General features: G+C 39.1%; 1 protein-coding gene across 8 annotated transcripts in view; it reads left to right on the plus strand.

The window, feature by feature from the left end:
• TANC2 (tetratricopeptide repeat, ankyrin repeat and coiled-coil containing 2) overlaps nt 1-25,304 on the plus strand; it is a 281,996-nt gene that overhangs the window by 91,459 nt on the left and 165,233 nt on the right. For 5 of the 8 annotated variants that reach the window (XM_059669888.1, XM_059669889.1, XM_059669890.1 and 2 more), the window contains exon 4: nt 21,744-21,926. In XM_059669888.1, coding sequence (XP_059525871.1) covers nt 21,744-21,926 — 183 coding nt within the window. The remainder of the gene's footprint in view (nt 1-21,743; nt 21,927-25,304) is intronic. The other 3 variants (XM_059669893.1, XM_059669894.1, XM_059669895.1) reach the window with 1 other exon arrangement.

The raw sequence follows: 25,304 nt of genomic DNA on the forward strand, positions 1-25,304 counted from the left end.
AGTCTGAACTGCCATCATTTTTTCCTTTACTACTATAATAGTGTCCTAACTTATTTTCTTTTAAAAAATATATATATTTTTATTGATTTTAGAGAGAGAGAGGGAGGAAGGGAGAGGGAGAGAGAGAGAAACATCAGTGATGAGAGAGAATCATGGATCGGCTACCTCCTGCACATCCCACACTAGAGACATGCACTCTGGGCATGTGCTCTGACCAGGAATCGAGCCCTGACCTCCTGATTCACAGGATGACGCTCAACCAATCAGCCATGCCGGCCGGGCCTAACTTATTTTCATTCTTGCCAACATAGAGTCTGTTGTCTATTTGATAGCTATAGTGCTCTTATTAAAACAAATCAAATCATTTCCCCAAACTTGAAAAAAAATTCTCCAGTGGTTTCCTATCACTTTCAGAATAAACTCCAAAGTTTTTATGATTCCTTACATGATCCTTTTGCCCTTTTCCTAATACTCTCTTTGTCCTAAACAATCCCTCCATTATCAATTCTGTTTAATCTATGCTGGCCTTTTTGCTTTAAACATGTTTTGAGTGTTTTCTTTGCAAGGCCTGTACACTTGCTCTTTCTTGACTAAATAGCTATAGATTTCTGTTTATGTGAAAGAGGCCTTCTCTGAAACCATCTACCTAAATACCTGGCCATAACATTCATAGGATCTATTACTACCTAAAATTAATTATTTATTTGTTTATTGTCTCAACCACAAGAAAATGTTTCATTTGAGCAGAGACTTTGTCTTGTTCACCACTATATCCTAGAACACTTGCATTTAAAAATTTGTCAGTATGTACTCAATGGAAGAATGAACAAATATCTAGCACTTAACTGTGCTTGGGAAAGTGTGTGGATGTGCCGAGGCCACATATTGATCCGATGTGCACTTCTATTAGTTCTGTCACTGGAAAAGTAAAGCAGTGTGAGAAATATGTTGAATAGAAGTAGTTTGTCAGATTATCAACTCTCTATTGATTTGTATACAAGTAAGGCTCTTGAAATATGACTGTAAAACTGATGTGCTAATTTAACCCTTGTATGGCCTTCTAAGCTTGGGGGGATATTTTCTGCTTTCCAGTATAGTATATTATATGTAATTGTATTACAGTATTATTTACTACTAGAGGCCCGGTGCACAAAAATTTGTGCACTTGGGGGGGAGGGGGAGTCCCTCAGCCCGGCCTGTGCCCTCTCGCAGTCTGGGATCCCTCGGGAGATAACAACCTGCTGGCTTAGGCCTGCTCCCGGGTGGCAGAGGGCAGGCCCAATCCCTAGGTGCAGCCCCTGGTCGGGCTCAGAGCAGGGCCAATCAGGGGGTTTGGGCTCTGCCCCCTGTCACGCTGATCCCAGTGCCGGGAGGCATATTACCCTTTTACTATATAGGGTAGAGACCTGGTGCATGGGTGGGGCTGGCTGGTTTGCCCTGAAGGGTGTCCTGGATCAGGGTGGGGGTCCCCACTGGGGTGCCTGGCCAGTCTGGGTGAGGGGCTGAGGGCTGTTTTCAGGCTGGGAGTGACTGAAGTTCCCAACCGCTCCTTTTTTTCTTTTTTTATTCTGGGCCAGCTTTACCTTGAGGCTTGGCTCCAGCTTAGGCCTCCGCGGCTGAAAGTAGGTTTCTGGCCTTTGCTTACAATGTTGCGAATCTGCTGGCTGAAGTCTGGCGGTATTTGTTACGTTTCTTAAACTGCCGGCTAAGAGGCCTGCAGCTGCCGGCGGGGAACGTTGGTTTCCTCCAACGATCCTCCGTCACTGAGGCAAGCAAGCCTCATGTTAGTTTCAAGCTGCCTGGCTGCCGGCCGCCATCTTGGCTGACAGTTAATTTGCATATCTTGCTGATTAGCCAATGAAAAGGGTAGCAGTTGTACGCCAATTACCATGTTTCTCTTTTATTAGTGTAGATATTTGGTCCTATTTGTTGGGTTTCTGGTTTTCAGGAGTTTATTCACAGTAGGATCTTTGCATCCTGCATTTAGGCTACCAAATTGATAAAGGAAGCTTATCAATTCTAGGAATTCTGGTTCTGTATTTTTGGGAATCATGGATTACATCATAAGAATTGGTTGTTTTTTTGTTGTTGTACTAGCTCCATTTTTTGCATCAAATAATTTTTTCATTGGCGATCAACTATATATAAACTTAATTTTTTAGTTCTAGATATTAAATAAGTGCATGAGCCAGTGTAATATGGTGTAAACCAAATTTTTATTTACTTTTGCAAAAATCACATTGTGCAGGCATTAGGCTCTGATATACAAGGTGCATTAGTGTAATAATGCCCACGACCAGCTCATACTGGAAGACTGGGAAACTGTACCATGTTTGGCTTTGCATGAGTCCCATTATTTAGAGCCCATTTCTTTGATAAGTACATGCTGGTGAATCTATAGTAATAATGTACTAAATTGTCAAATATGCTGTCTTCTGATTCTTTTTATTTCCTTTAAATATGTAAAATATTTAGTAGATGAGAGGTTCATGCTCTTGCAAAATATACTAATTATTCTTCAGTTTGGTAAGTTACAAAGATTTTTTTTATTAAGCCAGCAGTGTTTTGTTATATAGAATGATAAGGAAAAATATTTCATTATTCAGTATAAAATTTATCTCAGTGTAAGAGTATATCTGGAATAGGGGCATCACTAATGCACAAAATTATTTTGTTATTTTAGTAGTTATGATAAAAATTATTTAACTTTCAACATAGTTTGCTTTAGGAATAAAGAAAATAAACATAACATGTAATAATATATATGTGCTGGCACTAGGCTAGATGGTTTCACATCATCCTCATTTATTTCTCAGAGTAGTACTGTGAAGGTATTATTTTCAGTAGGAAATAATCAGGCTTTATACTGATATACACTCCAAATTTCATTCATATGAGCCTTGTTAGTAGCATGTATTTAGAATCTTTTCATTCTAATTCTTAAAATACAAATTTGTTTGTTAATGGTTGGATAAGAATTGAAAGACCTGACCTTAAGTGACAAATTCCTTTGAAGTGTCATTATTTCTAGTCCTATATTTCTTCAGACATTTAACTTCTTGTTGATTCTTCTTTGTGTAACACTTCTTTTTCCATAAAATTAAACTTGAAATTGGCCCTCTTCAGCAGTCACCAACCAGTGGTCCGTGAGGTCCGAAAGGTTGGCGACTACTACTCTAGCTAACAATTTCTTGTTATCTTGGGGTACTAGGGATGTGTCACTGAGCTCATACTGGCCTATGCAAGGATATAGTGGTGTGTGTGTGTATTAGTTTGAATATTTTAAAAAATAAAACACAATTTTTGTTCTGTTCTCCCCCAATTAACAGTGTAAAGTAGCCATATCTCCAGAGACATACTTAAATTCTAATTTCTTGAAGTCTGTATAATGGTCCATAGCACAACTAAGCCATTATTAGGTCGACTATTTCCTCATCTATGAGTGTTCATATTTCCAAAGTGATTCATAATACTATATTTAGTAATATCTTAAACTCTTGGAATATGCAGCCCCAAGCACATTTTGTGTCAGAACATATTGAGTATCTTACTTAGTATTATAATTGGCCTAGTTAACACTAGAAGCCTGGTAGAAGCCACTCCTTGCTTGTCCATTTTTATGAAAGAAATGGAATAAAAGCATACCAGCTAGCAAGGTTCAAAAATATATGTTGGACATCTAGAAAGATTTTGATTTATTATATCTTATCTGAATTTTTCTGCAAGAGATAAAACCTCTTTGAAAAACGTTATAAATTTTATTATTTAAATTTTTTTTATTGATTTCAGAGAGGAAGGGAGAGGGATAGAGAGAAATATCAATGATGAGAGAATCATTGATCAGCTGCCTCCTGCACACCCACTACTGGGAATCGAGCCTGCAAACTAGGCATGTGCCCTTGACCGGAATTGAACCTGGGACCCTTCAGTCTGCAGGCTGAAGCTCTATCCACTGAGCCAAACCAGCTAGGGCAAAAACTTTATAAATTTTAATGAAGATTCACAAACAGTTGGATAACAAAGGATGAGGAAGGAACCTATTAATAAAGCCTTGGGTAAAATTATTATTGAGTGAATACATTTGTTTTCTTTCATTTGAGGAGCAGTTTGAAATTTTATTCCAATGAGAGATTGAAGAGCTGATTTCCACAAGGGGGCAGACTGAGACAACCTGAAAAACTTCATACTATAAACAATATTTATTTTAAATTCATAGTTGATTTATTAAGACGGAAGGGGAAACCACCACGGTCTAGAAATGAGTGGAGAGATAACTGGCTGGCCATCCCTTGAATGGTACCATATGTTGGTGGCTTCCACCTACCTCTTTCCCAGTGCATGCAACATTCATGGACTGTTGGCAGGTTGGTAACTCAGCTGTGGCTATCGTCAGGTTTGCCTCGGTGAGTGGAAATCCATATTACCAAGCCCCTGTATAAATTCCATCCCTATTACCATGACCTCTTTGTTAATGAGCCCATTGGTCAAGCATAGAGTGGTTGGGTAAAGAAACTGGCTGAGTCCTCCAAACAAAGCATCTTATTTATTGGGCTAGTATGCATCTAATCTGCAGAGTTTGCTATTTGGTAAGTATTCACATGGGACACAAGTTATATCATACTCTTTGCCCTTTCAAAGAGGTCTACCAATATACCTCATCTTCAGATTTCCTTGCTACCGGTTTTCTAATTATTCATTTTTTAATTATTCATATCACTAAACACTGTTCATGAGTTAGTGTAGAACTAGTACCTCTGTCCTCTCTCCTTGCAGGCAAAATGAATAACTAGGTACCCTGTTCACATTTTTGCCAAGAAGGGTTTTTCTTCACCACTATCCTTTAGGACTACCCTAGAGTAGGATTGTAGTGTTGTCATCCTCATGTTGTTTTGCAGAGCTATCAGTAAACAAACATGATTACCCCACGCTCCACCCTCCACCCAGTGAGATGGTCACAGAGAATTCTTCATGAAATCAAATATATCCAGATCAAGAGAAAAGGAGCAATATAGCAGAAGTAGGAACCTTGGGCGTCTAGGCCACTTGCCCATACAAGTTATTTATGCCTTCAGGACCTGCTCAAGCCTGATCTTATGTACACTTCTTTCTTTTCATAATGAAGTGCTGCAGTATACACCAATCATATTGCTTTGTTGGTTCAACAATACTTAGTTCATGGTGGGCTGCCCAGGTCACATGGTAACATAGTGGCCCATGGTCAAGCATTCATTCTAAGGCTCTGTGGTAAGCCAAAAACTATTTTTCAAAAAAAGGACAATAGTTACTTGCACAGGATAGCATAGTTTTAAAATAAAATACTAGAGGTCTGCCCTGAGAGTCAACTAAATTTCTGTGATAAGCACCATACAAGATTCCCGTTCGCCACAGATACTTCAAGCAACATTGGATCTGGTGGGTTATACTACCCAATTGTCAAAGCAGCTTTCACAGCAGCCCATACTTGTTTCCAAGCCTTTTCTTGTTCTGGGCCTTTCTCACACTCAACAGTCTTGGACAATGGTTCATAGTTTCATATACTGATATATATGAGGAACAAGTTGCTTCAGAAGTTCAAGTACATCTTTATCATTAGTGAGAGAGAGTAGGGCAGCAACTTCTTCACTTTGGAAAGCCTATTGCTCAAGACCGTAAGGCTCACCGAAAGTTCACTGATGGGGAAGACCTCTGAATTTTTGTGGGATTTATTTCCCACCCTCTGACATGCATGTATTTTAACCACAATATCTAGATCAGTTGCTGCTTCCTGTTCACCAAGTCTAATCAGCATGAAATTATCAATGTAGTAGACCAGCATGGTGGCTTATGGGATGGAAATGCAGTTAAGGTCCCTGTGGATTAGATTATTACCTAGAGCAGGAGAATTAATAGGAGGTAGGGCAGTTAAAATGTGTAGCTAACTCTGACAGCTGAATGCATACTGCTTATGATGATCTCATTCTCAAGTCAATAAATGCAAACTAGATGCCAGGGATATGTTGATTTGCTTTAGCTACAAAACCACATTTAAAACAGTAGCAGCAGCAGGAATCACACCTGAATAAGTTATAAAAATTAACTGTCATTCTCTGTCTTCTGCATAGATCGAACAGACAAATTGAGTGGGGATATGGTAAGAGTTATTACCCTTGGATCTTCCCAGTGTTTAGTGATTGGACCAGACATTTTACCTTATACTCTAGAGACTGATTGAATTTGATTTTGGATATAGGTATGGAACTTTACTCTGCAATACAGTAGTCAGTCATTAGGCTACCTGTGGCTGTTGAATACTTGAAATGTGACTAGTGTGAAGGAAAATGTGTTGTATGTGTAAAATATGCACCAGATTTTGAGATTTTTCTATCTCTGTTCTTTTCAAGAATGTTTGCCTTTATTTATTGAAGCATTCTTCTAATAGTTGCTTTAAGTTCTTTATTTTATTATTATAATATCTGTGTAACCTCAGGAATGACATCTTTTTATGGATTTTTTCCTTCTCAAGTTGAAATTTTCCTGTTGGATCATACACCATATAATTTTGGATTATATCTTCGACATTTTGAATATGACAGTATGAGACCCTGGGTTTTATTTAAAACCTAAGGAGAATGTTGAGTGTGTGTGTGTGTGTGTGTGTGTGTGTGTGTGTGTGTCAGTTGCCAGTTGGCAGTCAACTAGATTATGTTCACGACAAAGGTTCCTAACTATTTTCTAGGGGCTGTGGTCCCAGTGTGTCAGTTCAGTTTTCTAAGCACTTGCAGTAGTACTCCTTAGTTCAGTTCCACATATGTGATCCATTATCGATTCTGGGATCAAAGTGGTGGTATATCTTGTTACTGTATTCTCAAAGCCTGTGGCATATTGTTTAGGACCAGATCCATGCATGCAGAGCTCAGAGATGGTACCAGAAGTTCATGGTCAACTTGATGGGATTGTTTTCTTTGCTATCCCACCTCACCCCAATCTCACCAACACTTTCTAGTTCCCCAGAATCTCCCTTCCCATACTCAGGCTAAAAAATAGGGACTCTAGTTTCCTGTTTTGCTGTTCAATTTCGGCCACTGTATCTGTATCCAGGTTAAGTGATAAGAGGAAAAGCAGCAATGAAAATTTGCTTCACATTTTTGGGATCATATTTCCTTGAGTCAGAGAAAAGGATTACCTTCTCTCAGAGTTTTAGGTACCTGCCCAGTCACCACTACTACCTCTGTGCCGCTGCTGCCTGCCGTAGAATTGCCTGGAGACCCGGGGGGGGGGGGGGGGGGGGCGGGGAGCGAATTTCCCTTGGTCTCTCAGACCAGTAAGGGCCTCCTTTCCTGCTCCTCACCAGAAAGGGAGGGATTTTCTTGGAGCTTTTTTTTTTTTTCAAACCCTGTGTACACTTAAGGAGTTTTGGGTTGCCTCTGAGTCCAGGCCAGGCAATACCTGAGGAAGAAACATGATAAGTTGCTCGGCTGGTGTGGCTCAGTGGTTGACATATGCATGAACCAGGGGGTCATGGTTTGATTCCTGGTTAGGGCACATGCTGCCTGGGTTTTGGGCTCGATCTCTAGTAGAGGGCATGCAGGAGGCAGCCAATCAATGATTCTCTCTCAGCATTGACATTTCTATCTCTCTCTCCCTCTCCCTTCCTCTCTCTGAAATAAATAAAAACATTTTTTTTTTAAGTGGTAAATTCACCACCACTTCAGTGGAACTTCATGTTCTGTGCTCCTTTCCCATTCTGCCCATTACTATTTATTTTCAGACTCCTCAGATATGCAGCCTTTTTATTGTTATGTTTGTGTATTTAATTTTTAAAAAGTAGATTTTATATTTTAGAGTAGTTTTGGGTTCATAATAAAATTAAGTAGAAAGTACAAAGAATTCCTATATGCCTCTTACACCCATGTTTACACAGCCTCCTCCACTATTAATATCCTGCTCCACGGAGGTACATTTCTTACAACCTACATTGACACATCATAATCATCCAAAACCATATTTTACAGTAGGGTTTACTCTTGATGTTTTGTACATTCTGTGGATTTTGAGAAATGTATAATGACGTGTATCTACCATTATAGTATATAGAATAGTTTCACTGGCCTACAAATCCTCCTTCTACACCAGCAGTTCTGAACTTGTGGGTCGCGACCCCTTTGGGGACCGAACGACCCTTCACAGGGGTCGCCTAAGACCATCGGAAAACACATACATAATTACATATTGTTTTTGTGATTAATCACTATGCTTTAATTATGTTCAATTGGTAACAATGAAATTGGGAGTTACCACAACATGAGGAACTGTATTAAAGAGTCGTGGCGTTAGAAAAGTTGAGAACCACTGCTCTACACTCTGTTCATCCTTCCCTTCCCTCAGTTCCTGGAAACCACTGATCTTTTTACTGTTTCCATAGTTTTGCATTTTCCAGAATGTCATATAGTTGGAATTGTACAATATGTACCTTTTTCTGATTGGCAGCTTTTACTTAGTAATATACATTTAAGGTTCCTCCATGTCTTTTCATGGTGTGATAAGCTCATTTCTCTTTAGCACTGAATAATATTACGTTGTCTGGATGCATTACAGTTTATTTATCCATTCACTTAGTGAAGGAATTCTTGGTTGCTTCCAAGTTTGACAGTAATGAGTAAAGCTGCAGTAAACACCCACGTGCAGTTTTTTGTGTGACTATAAGTTCAACTCATTTGGGTAAATACCAAGGAGCAGGATTGCTGGATTATAAGGTAAGAGTATGTTTAGTTTTGTAAGAAATTGCCAAACTGTCTTCCGAAGTACATTGTCCATTTTGCATTCCTACTGGCAATGAATGAGAGTTCCTTTTGCTTCACATCCTTGTCAGCATTTGGTGTGGTCAGGGTTTTAGATTTTGACTATTCTAATAGGTGTGTGGGTGTATCTAATTATTGTTTTCATTTGCAATTTAATGGTATATAATGTTGAATATCTTTTCATATGTTTATTGCCATCTATATACCTTCTTTTGCCTGTGTTTTACATTTTCTTGTTGTTGAGTTTGTGTATTTTGGGTAACAGTTCTTTATCAGATGTGTCTTTTGCAAATATTTTCTCCCAGTCTGAAGTTTTTCTTATTTTCTTGACAGTGTTTTTCACACAGAAGTTTTAATGTTAGTGAAGTCTAGCATATCAGTTATTTCTTTCATGGATCATGCCTTTAGGGTTATATCTAAAAAGTATTTGCCATATCCAAGGTCATTGAGATTTTCTCCTAGGAGTTTTATAGTATCGCATATTATTTTTAGGTATATGATCCATTCTGAGTTAATTTTTTTTGAAGGGGTATAAGGTTTGTTTTTAGATTCTTTTTTTAAAAAATGTGGATGTTCAGTTGTCCCAGCACTATTTGTTGAAAAGGCTGTCTTTTCTGTATGTATTTCCTCTTCGCTACTTTGTCAAAGATGAGTTAACTATATGTGGGTCCATTTCTAGGCTCTGTATTCTATTCCATTGATCTATTTGTTTATTCTTTTTCACAGTATCACATTGTTTGATTACTGTAGCTTTATAGTAGGTCTTGAAGTTTAGTATTGTCAGTCCTCTGTTTTTGTTCTTCCCCTTCAAATATTGAGTTGGCTATTCTGGTTCCTTGACTCTCCATATAGACATTAGAATTAGTTTGTTGATATCAGCAAAAATAACTTCCTGGGATTTAATTCTGATTGGTCTGTTAGATTCATTTGAAAGAGCTGACATTTTGACAATTTTGATTCTTCCTATCCATGAATATGAACTCTCTCCATCTACTTATATATTTGATTTCTTTCATCAGAGTTTTATCGTTTTTCTGATATGGATATTGTACATTTTTTTAGAATTATAGGTAAGTATTTTATTTTTAAAATTTATAGCCTGGTCCGGCCAGTGTGACTCAGTGATTGAGCGTCGACCTAGGAAACAGAAGGTCACGGTTTGATTCCTGGTCAGGGCACATGCCCGGGTTGTGGGCTTGATCCCCAGTAGGGAGCATGCAGGAGGCAGCTGATCAATGATTCTCTCTCATCATTAATGTTTCTATCTCTCTCTCCTTCTCTGAAATCAATAAGAAAATATATATTTTTAAAAAAAATCATAGCCTGAATTTAAACATTCCTATCATATCTGGGTCTGCTTCTGATGTATGTTCTGTCTCTTCAAAGTATATTTTTTTTAATTTATTTTTTTTTTTACCTTTGAGTATGCCTTGTAAGTTTCTGCTGAAAAGTGGACAACTTGTACTGGGTAATATAAACTGTGGTAAATAGTAATGTAAATGTAAGGTGGGGGAGGAAAAGCGTCCTATAGTCCTATGATCAGGTCTCAGTCTTTGGTAAGCCTCTGTCCCTGGACTGTGAACTTCTTTGGTGCTTCTCAGTTGGGAGGTTGTTTTGTTTTTGTTTGTTTGTTTTTTTGTCCCTCTTGGGAAACTGGAAGTGAGCTCTGTGTATCCTTTCAAGGGTTTATATTTGCATTCAGTGGGTGAGTAAAGGTAAAATACGCTCGTTCTATCTTTCCTGGAACTGGAACCTAGTCAAGTTTTTCAATATCAAATCCTTGCTGGTACTTGTTAAACACTCATACTCTTTGTTTCTTTCTTTTTTTATTTTTTATTATTAGTTAAGGTATTACAAATGTGTTTTGTTTTTTTATTTGTTTCTTTGTATTAATTCTGTTATGTAAAATTAGGGAAATTTTTGGGCTGAAGGCTTTCCCACATTGTATATATTTAAAAGGTTCCTCTCCAGTGTGAATTCTTGTATTTCTATAAAGGTGAAAGGGATCATTGAAGCCTTTCTCACATTCATTACACATAAAAAGTTTCTCTTCTCTGTGTGTTCACTTTTCCCCCATGGGATGAGTGACTTCTGATAACTTATCCATAGTCACTTCATTCATATAATTCCGCATCAGGATCTTCTCATGTGTTCAGTAAGGTTAAATAAAGTTCCTTTTAAAGAGTATTTTGAATTCATTATAGATATAGTGTTTCTCTCTTGTGTGTATTCACATAGGCATTGTGAGCTTAATGTTCCTCCTGAAGGCATTTTCTCAGTCATTGCATTTGTAGAGTTTCTTCCCAGTGTGGATCAATGCTCTGGTGAATAGTAAACTGAGTGATTCAGCTGTAGGCTTTCCCATAAGACTTTGTGTTCATAGATTCTCTTCCCAGTATGTATTCTCTTGTGCACCACAAGACTAGAGACGTTCCTGAAGAATTTTCCACACTTTTTACCTTAATAAAGTTTGTCTTCAGTGTGAGATCTCATGTACGTTTTGGGGATGAAAATAGCCTAGATGCTTTCTTGCCATGAAATTATTTAAAGAGTTTCCTTTCATTTTTAAATCTCCCATGTCTGTAACAGGAATAATAGTTACTGAAGGCTTTCTTATAATTCATACATTCATGATTTTGTCTCCTCTATGATTTCTCTCCTACAAAATAAGATTAGTATTCCCTCTAAACGGCTTTTTCACATAGATTATATTCATAACATATATCTCACTAAGATTCCCTTTTACTTGTATCTCATTGATGCAGACATTGTAAGGAAAAGCTGAGTTTTCCCTCTCTCATGCCTGCTTTCACTACTTTCTTTCAACTGTGTTGGGAGATCCTAGCCAGTGCATTCAAGCTTCTGTAAGAAGAGATGTTCCTTCTGTGTTGAGATCAGGATCATGAGAAGAAAACACCAATAGGATACATAGGTGGAAGGGTCAGCTCTGGGCCTCCACAGAAGACTAGAGGCCTGGGTCAGCTAAACCATCCCTATCCTCCCAGAACCAAGGTTTCAATCAGACTGAGGGGCAAAAACAGTAAACAAGGCAGATAAAATACCTATTGTTAATGATGCTTTCATTGTAGAGCAGTGATTTTCAGCCAGTGTGCCATAAGAATTTTTAAAACATGCAGTCCCTGGCTATTTCAGGGGCACTGACCTCTTTTTCCTTAGATTGTCAAATAAAAAATATCAACAGCCAACATAACAATAGCTGTCCAGTGTGAATGAATCAAAAGTATACCTATTTTTTACATCAGATAGGAAAAAGTATATTTTTTGGTGTACTGAAGAATTTTAGTAATTAGTTTATATGTACCATGAGATGAAAAAGGTTGAAAATTGCTGCTTTAACTTTTGAGTTTGTTTAACTCTTTTTTCTAGCAGCTTTTTTGTAGATTCCTTAGAATTTTCTACATAGGTATTCATGCTCTCTGACTACATGATCCTATACTAGTTTTTACACTTCTCTTAGCCTGTTTCCTGCCTGATAGATCGACTTATGAGAATATCACCAACTCACAGAGTGGTATAAGCCTTGATTTAAAGAACATTTGGAATAATGTAGGCAAAACCTCTTTGTTTCTGAAATATGTAAGAGCTCTTGACTTTAGGAGTTAGTTTATCACCATGCTATGTTTTGTTTTGTTTTTCTGTGTACGTTTTAAAAATAAACTTTTATTGAAGTATGACATGTAAACTAAAAAATTTGCAAATCGTGTATGGTTCAATAAATTATGCTGGGGGGGTTATTTTTTAAGTGTTATTTGTGGTTATTTACATAACTTGAAATATTAGAATGTAGTCCTTTAGACTAGGTATTGCCTTAGGATAAAGAATTTTTAAATTAACTTGAACTTTAATCCTATATAATAAAGTGGTAATATACAAATTGACTGTTGTGCCCTCACACAAGATGGCTGTCACAAGATGGCCAGCAGGGGAGGGCAGTTAGGGGTGACCGGCTGGCAGGGGAGGGCAGTTGGGAGTGACCAGGCCGGCAGGGGAGCAGTTAGGCATCGATCAAGCTGGCAGGGGAGTGATTAGGGGGCAATCAGGCAGGCAGGCAGGTGAGCGGTTGGAAGCCAGCCGTCCCGGATTGTGAGAGGGATGTCCGACTGCTGTGGGATCGGGCCCTAAACCCGCAGTCGGACATCCCCTGAGGGGTCCCAGATTGGAGAGGGTGCAGGCTTGGCTGAGGGACACCCCCCCCACCCACACACACCCAGTGCACGAATTTCATGAACCAGGCTTCTAGTATCTAATAATCATCTGTATTAAATACAAGACAGTGATGACTGAAATTTTGTTGACTCATAATTACTAATATTTCATTTTTTAATCCTTACCTGAGATGATTATTATTTTTATTATTATTATTGATTTTAGAGAGGAAACGGGGAGAGAAAGAGAAACATTGGTGTGACAGAGAAACATCAATTGGTTGCCTTCTGTATGTGCCCTGAGTTGAATCCACCATCTTTTGGTATACAGGATGATTCTCCAACTAGCTGAGCTTCTTGGCTAGGGTGGGCCTTGTACTTGCTATTTCTGTGCTTTCTTAGATCAGTTTTTGAATGTCTAATCACAATGTGTCCAACATAACTGAATATTTTCTGTCAAAGTAGCAGTTTATATTTTTCTGCCATTATCTCCATCACCTTATTTCAGTAACTTCTGTTTGGTTGATTGAAGCAAGAAAAGTGGTAGTCAAAAGAAAGGTAGGACATAAAGATTAAGTAATTTGGGTTACCAATAAATATTCTCTTATATGCTTGGTAAATTGGATTCCCAATTTTTTACTTCCTTCCTGTTATAAAATTATATTTTCATTTCTTTGGCTATTTAATTTTTTAGTAGTTCTCACTAAAGTGTGCCAGGTGGAATGTGAGTGAACAGAGGCCTTAAATATGCTCCTCTGACTTGACTTGGCCTCCTGCACTTTTGTGACCTACCATAGAGAAGAAGAGCATTCCCTATGTAACTACTGACCCTTCAGTGAGTAGGCCCAAAATCAAAGACACATCAGAGTAGTTCTGAACCTGATAGCCCAATCTAGATCAGCTGATCCACAGTGATTCTGCAGACTTCATGAACATAAAGATAATGTTGTTGTGGAGACTACAGACATTTTGAGATTGCTGTTTACCCAAGAAAGATTGACTAATTCAGTCCAATTATGTGAATGCTTCCCAGTACTTTTCTTTAGTTAAAACATATTTTTTTTAGTTTTTTTTCCTTCCCTATAGCTACAGTGAGTTCAAGCACAATTTATAGGACAGAGAAGATGAAGGAAAATATTTTTACGCAGAAAAGTAAACTAGGACATCCAGATTGGACTAATTGCAATATTATTCCTTAAGGAGTATTATTAGATTCTAAAATTATCATCCAAGTTTTAACTTGGAACATTTCAAGTGAAAAGAGGTGCTTCACTCACTTGTACAGGAGGCAACCAATTGATGTTTCTCACTCACATCAATGTTTCTTTCTCTCTCTCTCTCTCTCTCTCTCTCTCTCTCTCTCTCTCTCTCTTTCTCTTCTTTCCCCTCTCTCTAAAAATCAGTAAAAACGTATACTCGGGTAAGAATTAAAAAAAAACACACCTAGTGCTGTGGTTCTCAACCTTCTGGCCCTTTAAATACAGTTCCTCATGTTGTGACCCAACCATAAAATTATTTTCATTGCTACTTCATAACTGTAAGGTTGCTACTGTTATGAATCGTAATGTAAATATCTGATATGCAGAATGGTCTTAGGCGACCCCTGTGAAAGGGTCATTCGACCGCCAAAGGGGTCGCGACCCACAGGTTGAGAACCGCTGACCTAGTGGGTTTAAAGCAATATCTCATTGTGGCTTTGATTTGCATTTCTGTAATGACTAAATAATGTTGAACATCTTTTAATGTTGAGTGCTTATTATCAATTTGTAGATCTTCTTCATTCCTTTGAAGGTCTTTTCAAGTCCTTTGCCTGTTTTTAAATTGTATTGTTTGTCTTTTTATTGTTAATTTGTAGGAGTTCTTTATACATTCTGAATTCTAGACACTTATCAGATACATGATTTGCAAATATTTTCTATCATTCTGAGGGTTTTTTCATTCTCTTGATAGTGCCCTTGATGCACAAATGTTTTATTTTCCAGTTTATTAATTCTATCTAATCTCTTGTTCAGTCCATCTATTAAGTTTTTGTTTTCATAATTTTAAGTCATTGCTGAAATTCTATACTTTTATTTTTCTCAAATATTAAGCATACCTTTTTTAAAAAAACATGCAACATGATACAGATTTGCTGCTGCTGCTGCTGCTGTTGTTGTTAATCCTTACCCAAGAATACTTTTCCATGGACTTTTAGAGAGAGGGAAGGGAGAGAGAGAGACACAGAGAGAGAAACATCCATGTGAGAGAGACCCGTCAATTGGTTGCCTCCTGGGTGCAATCAAGGTATGTGCCCTTGACAGGAATCGAACCCTGAACCCTTCAGTCCACAGGTTGACACTCTATCCACTGAGCCAAACCAGCTAGGACAATACAGACTTTTAATACAGCATTTGGTCAGTATTTCTCAATAGAAATTCTCGGCACTTTTGCCCCAGTAATTCTGTACTTAGGATCTACATCTATAAAGAACTGCATAAGTGGCCATTAACAAGAGACTGGTTAAATTATAATACATGATACACCACAGCAGTTTTCAAAATGAGTTGGAATTCCATATGCTGAAATTAAAACTAACACAATTGGGAACAATTGATTAAATTTTACTTCTTGGTTTAAACTACATTGTCATCATTTCATGTAAGACCATGTGCTTGTTTTTGATATTTCCCACTCTTTGTTTCCTAGCTTTATTGAAGTACTAGAGGCCTGGTGCACGAAATTCGTGCGCTGGGGGTGGGGGGGGAGCGGGCCTAAGCCGTCAGTCGGACATCCTTAGCGCTGCTGCAGAGGCGGGAAAGGCTCCCGCCACTGCTGCTATGCTTGCCAGCCATGAGCCCGGCTTCTGTGGAAGCGAACTGACCACCAGGGGGAAGCTCCTGTGTTGAGCATCTGCCCCCTGGTGGTCAGTGCGTGTCATAGCAACCGGTCATTTTGCCATTCAGTCAACTTACATATTAGCCTTTTATTTTATAGGACTAGAGGCCCGGTGCACAAAAATTTGTGCGCTCGGGGGGAAGGGTGGGTCCCTCAGCCCGGCCTGTGCCCTCTAGCAGTCTGGGACCCCTCGGGAGATAACGACCTGCTGGCTTAGGCCTGCAGGCAGAGGGCAGGCCCAATCCCTAGGTGCAGCCCCTGGTCGGGCTCAGAGCAGGGCCAATTGGGGAGTTGGGGTGCCGCCCCCTGTCACACTCAAGGCAGGGTCGATGGGGAGGTTGCGGCGCCACCCCCTGTCACACACAGAGCAGGGCCAATCAGGGGGTTGGGGCGCTGCCCCCTGTCACGCACACAGCAGGGCCCATCAGGGGGGTTGGGGAGCTCCCCCAGTCACACACAGAGCAGGGCCCATCAGGGGGTTGGGGAGCTCCCCCCGTCACACACAGAGCAGGGCCCATCAGGGGGTTGAGGAGCTCCCTCCTGTCACTCAGAGAGTAGGGCCGATAGGGGAGTTGGGGCACCGTCCCCTGTCACACACAGAGCAGGGCCAATAGGGGATTGGGGCGCCGCCACTGTCACACTCAGGGCAGGGCTGATGGGGAGGGCAGGGCTGATGGGGAGGTTATGGCTCTACCCCGTCACACACACAGCAGAGCCTGGGGAGGGGGGGTTGGGGGCCGCCCCCTGTCACACACAGAGCCGCAGGGCGATCAGGGGGTTTGGGCGCTGCCCCCTGTCACGCTGATCCCAGTGCCGGGAGGCCTCGCTGCTTCGCTGATCCCAGTGCTGGGAGGCATATTACCCTTTTACTATATAGGGTAGAGGCCTGGTGCATGGGTGGGGCTGGCTGGTTTGCCCTGAAGGGTGTCCTGGATCAGGGTGGGGGTCCCCACTGGGGTGCCTGGCCAGCCTGGGTGAGGGGATGATGGCTGTTTGCAGCTGGTCACACTCCCTTCAGGGTGGGGGTCCCCACTGGGGTGCCTGGCCAGTCTGGGTGAGGGGCTGAGGGCTGTTTTCAGGCTGGGGGTGACAGAAGCTCCCAACCGCTCCTTTTTTCCTTTTTTTTTTTTTTTTAAATTCTGGGCCAGCTTTAGCTTGAGGCTTGGCTCCAGCTCTTAGGCCTCCGCTGCTGAAAGTAGGTTTCTGGCCTTTGCATACAATGTTGCGATCCTGCTGGCTGAAGTCCGGCGGTATTCGTTACAATGTTTCTTAAACTGCCGGCTCAGAGGCCTGCAGCCACAGGCTGGGAATGTTGGTTTCCTCCGTCACTGAAGCAAGCAAGCCTCATGTTAGTTTCAAGCTGCCTGGCTGCCGGTCGCCATCTTGGCTGACAGTTAATTTGCATATCTCGCTGATTAGCCAATGAAAAGGGTAGCAGTCGTACGCCAATTACCATGTTTCTCTTTTATTAGTGTAGATGATTCATAAACAGAAATGGTATGTATATATTTAAGGTTTACTTAGAGGTCTATTTTGTCCGATATAAGTATTGCTACCCCAGCTTTTTTTTCATTTTCATTTGCCTGAAAGATATTTTTCCATCCCTTCACTTTCAGTCTGTGTGAGTCCCTTATTCTGAGGTGGGTCTCTTGTAGACAGCATATATATGGGTCATGTTTTTTTTTATCCATTCAGCCACTCAATGTCTTTTGATTGGAGCATTTAGTCCATTTACGTTTAAAGTTATTATTGAAAGGTACTTGTTTGTAGCCATTTCTATTTTTTGTGCCTGTTTTCTTTCTTAGCTTTTTATTTCTTCTTTTTACACCAGGCCCTTTAGCATTTCTTGCATTGCTGGCTTGGTGCTGATAAACTCCCTTAGCCTTTTCTTGTCTATGAAGCTTCTTATTTCCCCTTCAATTTTGAATGATAGCCTTGCTGGATAGAGTATTCTTGGATTCAGTCACTTGCTTTGCATCACTTTGTAAATTTCTGTCCATTCTTTTCTGGCCTGATATGTTTCTGTTGAGAAATCATTTGATAATCTAATGGGAGATCCCTTGTATGTAACTTTCTGCCTCTTTCTTGCAGCCTAAAGATTCTCTCTTTGTCCTGAACATTTGCCATGGTAATTATGTGTCTTGGTGTGGGTCTTTTTGGGTTCATCTTGTTTGGGACTCTCTGTGCTTGTGTGACTTTTTTCTTCCCCACCTCAGGGAAGTTTTCTGACATTATTTCTTCGAGTAGGTTTTCTAATCCTTGTTCCTCTTCCTGTTGTTCTGGCACCCCTGTTATTCATATGTTGCTTCATTTCATGTTGTCCCATAGCTCCTTTAGGCTCTCCTCCTGTCTTTTAATTTTTTTCTCCAATTGCAGTTCAGTTTGGGTGTGTTTTGCTTCCACATGATGTTTTGACAAATATATACATTGTGAAATGATTACCACAATTAAGCTAATTAAGATGTCAATTTGCTAATATCCAGAACTTATTTATCTAACAACTGAAAGTTTGAACATCTTTCTTTTCCCTCAACCCCCTAATTTGTAGTAACTGCCATTCTCCTCTCTGTATTTTTAAGATTCCACATATAAGTGAGATTATGTAGTATTTGTCTTTGTATGTCTGGCTTATTTTGCTTATAATATCCTCCAGATTCATCGTGTTGTCACAAAGGGCAGGATTTCCTTTTCTGAGGCTGGATAATATTTGTGTGTGTGTGTGTGTGTGTGTGTTTGTGTGTGTGTGTGTGTGTGTGTGTGTGTGTGTGTGAAATCACATTGTCTTTATCTATCAATACAAACTGAGGTTGTTTCCAAATCATGGCTATTGTGAATAGTGCCACAGTCAACATATGAATGTTATCTCTTTGAGATAATTTTATTTCTTTTGATATATACTTAGAAGTAGAATAGCTAATTAATATGGCAGTTCTATGTTTAATATTTGGAGGAGCTTCCATACTGTTTTCCATAATGGCTCTACCAGTTTACATTCCCATCAACAGTGTAAAGGGTTCCCTTTTGTCCACATTATTGCTAATACTTGTTATCTTTTGACCCTTTTTTAATAATAGCTGACCTAACAGGTATGAAGTGATGTCTCATTGTGGTTTTGATTTGCATTTCTCTGATTATTAGTGATGTACCTGTTGGCCATTTTTGTGTCTTCTTTGGAAAAATGCTTATTTGGGCCCTTTGCTCATTTTTAAATTAGGTTATTTAGTTTTGCTATTGGGTATGAATTTCTTAAATATTTAGATTTTAATTACTTACTGGGTAAATGGTTTGCAGTATTTTCTCCCATTCTGTAAGTTGCCGTTTTCATTTTGTTGATGGTTTCTTTTGCTGTGCAGAAACTTTTTAGTTTGATATAGTCTCACTTGTTAACTTTTGTTTTTGTTACCTATGCTTTTGATGTCAAATCCAAAGAATCATTGCCAAGACCAATGTCAAGGAGCTTTCCTTTTATATTTTCTTCTAGGAGTTTTATAGTTTCAGTTCTTATGTTTACATTTTTAACCCATTTCACATGATTTTTTTTTAATATATTTTATTGATTTTTTTACAGAGAGGAAGGGAGAGAGATAGAGAGTTAGAAACATCGATGAGAGAGAAACATCGATCAGCTGCCTCCTGCACGCACCCCCCCTGGGGATGTGCCCGCAACCCAGGTACATGCCCTTGACCGGAATCGAACCTGGGACCTTTCAGTCCGCAGGCCGACGCTCTATCCACTGAGCCAAACTGGTTTCGGCTCACATGATTTTTGTATATGGTGCAAGATAAAGATCCAGTTTCATTCCTTTGCATGTGGCTATCTCATTTTTCCAACACAGTTTGTTGAAGATATTATCCTTTTCCCACTGTGTATTCTTAGTGCCGTTGTTGAAGTTTAGTTGACTGTATATGCATGGGTTTATTTCTAGGCTATCTATTCTGTTCCATTGGTCTGTTTGCATGATGCGTGTCTGTCTGTATGCTACTACTAACTTATTTTGACTACTATAGCTTTATAATTTGAAATCAAGAAGTGTGATGCCTCCAGCTTTGTCCATCTTGCTCAAGATTACTTGCTTCATTTTTTCTTACAAAGTTTTAGAATTGCTTTCTTAATTCAGTGAAAAATGCCATTGGAATTTTGGTAGGGATTGTATTGAGTCTATAGATCACTTTGGGTAGTATGGACATTTTAACAATATTAATTCTTCCCAGTAGATGAACACAGAATATCTTCCATTGTATGTTTTTTAATTTTCTTTTATCAATGTCTTATAGTTTTCAGTATACAAATATTTTGCCTCCTTGGTTAAATTTATTCCTAAGTATCTTAGTCTTTTTTATGTTAAGCATACTACTTTAAATTCTGTGCTTCCTGGTTCATTTGTATCTCTTGTGAGACTATTTCTTCTGCATGGTCTTTCTGACTTACTTTTTTCATGTTATCTTATCTCTTTGTTATTGTTAATTAAGGGCCCAATATTGTGTATGAAAATTTGTGGAAATAATTTGAGACCTATGGTGACGTTGTTATCTTTCTCTAAGAAGATTTATGTTTGTTTTTAGCAGGCACTAGCAATCCAAAATTGCCTTAACTTAATTTTGTGGTAGACATGTGGAGGTGGGTTTCAGTTCTGTAAAGGCCAGCCTAGTTTGGGTTTATATTTACTCCTAGAGTGTAGCCCTTTGACCTTCCAAACAAACGTGTTGGAGTTTTACCAGGTCCCCCTCCACAACTTTGTTCTCCCTTCATGCCAATATTTGTCTTTCCAGCTCTATAAAGCTGTCAAAAGCTTCTTTAGCCCCAAATGCCTGGCTTCAGTTTTCTTCTGTAATTCTTCATTATGCTATTAACTTTACAGTGCCTTCAGGAAGATTTAAAATATATACAGGGTGTCCCAAAAAATGTATACACACTTTAACAGCTGATAGCTCAATTAATGTTTCTTACCTTTCAGATTTAACCCATTGGACTTAATAATGGCAGCCAAAGTGTGGCTATTTTTTTTTTTTTGGAACACCCGAAAAATGTTCTAGTTTTCTTAGGGAAAAGTTGGTCTGAAGTATATAATCTAATCTGACTTTCTTAGGAGTTGGAGTTAACAGTATGTAAATGGAAGTGAACAGCATATAGTTTACTCTTTTTAAAATGTTAGAGAAAGATTCAAAGGTTACCATATAATAATGTCAGTCTTTTATCCACTTGTATGTTCACATACTTTCTTGGAGAGAGGGGATGAGCAATAGTTATAGTGACCTACTAGCAAATGCATATATTGGATTGTTAAGCAGGTGAATATCTTTTTTTCACGTTTGTCTTATGGGGTAGGGGAGGGGGAAAATTGAAGACCTTGCTCTAATTGTAATACTTACGGCTTTACACTATAATTATTTTTTATACTCAGAGGCCCAGTGCACGAATTCATGCACCAGTTGGGTCTCTCAGCCTGGCCTGCGGGATCGGGCCGAAACCCGCTCTCCAACATTCCCCGAGGGGTGCCACGTTGCAAGAGGGCGCAGGCCAGGCCAAGGAACCCCACCGTGGGGCTGGGGAGGGACGTGGGAGGTTGGCCAGCTGGGGAGGAACCGCAGGAGGGCTTCAGGGCATGTTTGGCCCATCTCAGTCTTGATTGGCCAGACCCCAGCAGCACGTCATAACACGTCATAGCGACTGGTCAACCTGTCGACTGCCTGCCCCCCCCCGGTGGTCAGTGCACTTCATAGTGAGCAGTTGAGTGGCCTTAGCATATCATTAGCATCTTATGCTTTGATTAGTTGAACAGACGACCAGATGACCAGACACTTAGCATGTTAGGCTTTTATTATATAGGATATGCTATTCTGAATCATCCTAAAAGACAAATTTTAATAGAGAAGGAAGAATCTTTTCTCACCAACTCTTTTGTTTCCATCCTCTTCTGTCTAACAGGTGGCATCTCCACAGAAAGCGACTGTGCTTTTGAGCCAGACTACGCCGTCCCACCACTTCCAGTGAGTGAAGGTATGCAGCACATTCGGATTATGGAGGGCATGTCTCGCTCTCTTCCATCCTCCCCCTTACTCACACATCAGTCTATCAGTGTTCGGCTCCAACCTGTGAAGAAGTTAACTGGTAAGGACCTTACCTAAATTAAGTATGTTTAACAGGAAACCTGACAGTATGACGTTTTAGGTCATATCAGATCTGTTTATGTACATCTTTAGGTTTTTTTCCTTTTTGGCCTTCCTAATGTCATAGACTCTTGGAAAGAGGAGCTTCTACTGATTTTAATTTAGGGAATTAGAATAGTATTCAGTTTAACAGATTGATGTATTTATTTTCTAAATGATCCATCTGTTGTGGACATATTTTTCTAGGCTTTCAGGAAATTTCAAGTTTTGCCAGAATACACTGTTGTTCTGATTTCATTTTATCAGCTTGTTCATGTCAGATTAACAGATGGAGATATTATAATTTTAGGATAATAAGAGCTTCATAGTTCAGCAAAGGTACATTAGTCATGTTTTTATTTGAATTCTTGATTTGTATATTTCATATCTATTTTTAAGCCGATTTAGATATTTTCCTCTTCATTGTACATTCCTCCAACTTCTTAGTATATTTACTATCATTCATAAGTTACGAATTGCACTGCCTTTAACATGATCTCAAATATATATTGCCCATTCAGATCAAGTTGTTAGATCTGAAACTGTCTTCATTAAATGAACTTTTGTTTGTTTAAGCTTTTTCAGGAAAGACATTTTAGTATGTTGAATGAGACTTATGTGTGAAAATATGTAAGCCTGGGTCACTTTGTTAGATTTCTTTTAACATTATCAGTATATATCCGATGTAGGAAGTTGACTAGTTTTGTTGGGTTATGAGTACATAGAGGCAATAAATTAAGTCATTCCCAAAGGATGTATTGACTACTTCCTATGTGTCTGGCATTGAGCTAGACAGTAGGGAGGTTTGATTATCGTATGACAATTCTTAAGAAAATAGGAGGAGAGAGGAGGAAATAGAAATTTTAGACTCTTCCATTTATTTTTTTTTTAATTTATTGGGGTGACATTGGTCAACATTAACATATAGGTTCTAGGTGTGGTTTTCTTTGTTATAAGATCTGTATATTGCACTGTATGCCCACCACCCAAAGTCAGATTTTCTCTCTTCCATCTATTTTGAATGAAACTTTTACAATGCTTATATTTTTTTCATTAAAATGATATTTCTTTATTGTATAGTTCCACAAAGCATCAGTCATCCCTCTTATGTTATTTATTGTTTTTTAGGCATATTGAAATAGCAAACTCTACTTTGATTCTTGGGTTATTAGATAAAAGTCAGTAAAATAGCTGAGTAATATTTTACTAAAATACTTATTTTCTTCTGATATCTAAAAATAGGATAAATTTTATGTGATTCTGCATGAATAAAATTTCATTGCTTAGAAACACCCACTTTTTCTTGCAATTTAAGGTATTATTGATTACTGAATATAACAAAAAAACAAATTTGATGGCTGTCAAGTGGCTTCATTTTACCACACACTTGGAAAGAAATAGCCATTTCCTTATAGAAGTTAGCTGGCTAGCCTGAGGGTTCGGAGATATCACTTTTCTATTTCCTTTGCCTGTCCCAGTTTGAACTTCAACTTAAATAGTCAAAGATATATAGGATATATGAAAAGATATATACACACACACACACACACACACACACACACATACACACACATATATCTATATAAAGCTTAAGTGACTATTCGACCGGTAGCTACGTTGTGCACTGACCACCAGGGAGCAGATGCTCAATGCACGGGAATGAAAACATGAAACAGACTGATGAATCTCAGAGGTAAGGGGGGAGGGTAAGAAGAGATTAACCAAAGATCTTATATGCATACTAGAGGCCCGGTGCACAGATCCGTGCACCGGTGGGGTCCCTCAGCCTGGCCTGTGGGGATTGGGCTGAAATCGGCAGTCTGACATCTTCCAGGGGGTCCCGGATTGTGAGAGGGCATAGGCCAGCCCGAGGGATGCCACCGTGCATGAATCCGTGCACCGGGCCTCTAGTATATATATAAAAACCTAAGCAACCATTACGACCGGTCGCTATGACACGTACTAACCACGGGGCAGACGCTCAATGCAGGAGCTGCCTGCCCCCTGGTGATCAGTGTGCTCCCACAGCCAACCTCCCGCAGTACCTCTCTCCCGGACTGGGTGAGACGGCCCCAATAGGCCCTATCGCCAGACAGGTCGAGGGACCCCACCCGTGCACAAATTTGTGCACCGGGCCTCTAGTATACATATAATAAAAAAGTCAACAACATGCCTAATATCACTCAGGTGATACAGGGGAACAGTAATAAGAGGTATACTTGGTTAATTACATGTATGAACTATTTAGTTTTAATTTCACAATGCTTGAAGTATATGTATCCTCTCAAACAGTTTTGTTTTACTTAATATATACACATAGTTCTAGTTTTTCTAGACTGTCAAGGACCTAAGAATTTAAAGTTTGAAAATGCATTTTTAAATTTCTTAATGAAAGAAATTTGTCTTTTGACAGAGGATGTTATAAAAAATTTTCTGTGGCCAATTTTCTGCAAATTGAAAGAGATGTTAAGAATTTTCTAGTTTAACCTGGAATGAAATTAATCTAAAACTTAACTTTAAAATATTAGTAAATTGTTCATCATTTATCTTTCCTTTCCTAATTATATTTTGTTTTGAACAAGTAAAGAGAAAGTTGAATGGAGAAAGATTACCTGACCATAAGGAAATTTCTACCAGAAAATGGTTCTTAACAAAACGCATTAATGTAATCTGGCCATTAGGGCAACACTTACTAATCTATCTATTTCCATGCATTTAAACTTCCAACTGTCTTATATTCCCTATATTCATATTACCAACCAAGTTAAATAAGTAGGGCCCGATTAGTCATCTTATTCTATTTTCTTTCTCACTTTCTAATGTTTAATCCCTTTTCTGTGCTATAGTGAAGATATTTGTTTAGGCCCTACAGGTACTGCTTTAGATACAGTTAGTAAAGTGGTAAAAAAGACATATTAAGGCCCCTGCCTTGAAGGTATTTATATTCCTACTGGGAAAGAGACTGGTAATAAACGTATAACCAATAAATAAATACTCTATTTTAGATAATTACAAGTACTATGAAGGTAATAAAGTAGGAAGTGGGGTAGTGAGAGACTGGGGTGGTGGTAGGATTTATTTCTATGGAGTGGTCAGAGGAGGAGATATTTGAACTGAAATCTGAATAACAAAAAGGGGCCAGTCATGGGGAGATCTAGGGTCATAGCCTTCCAGGCAGAAGGAACAGCCAGTGCAAAAGTCCTGAAGCAGAAAGCACCATTGGCATGGTCCAGGAATTAAAAGAAGACAAGTGTGGCTTCCACAGAGTAAGTCAGGGGTGGGAGTACTAGAACATAGTTGGAGGGGTAGGTTGAAGCCAGAGTTTTTAGGGTCATAGTAA

This window comes from Myotis daubentonii, chromosome 16 (assembly GCF_963259705.1).
Source record: "Myotis daubentonii chromosome 16, mMyoDau2.1, whole genome shotgun sequence".
Taxonomy (NCBI): domain Eukaryota; kingdom Metazoa; phylum Chordata; class Mammalia; order Chiroptera; family Vespertilionidae; genus Myotis; species Myotis daubentonii.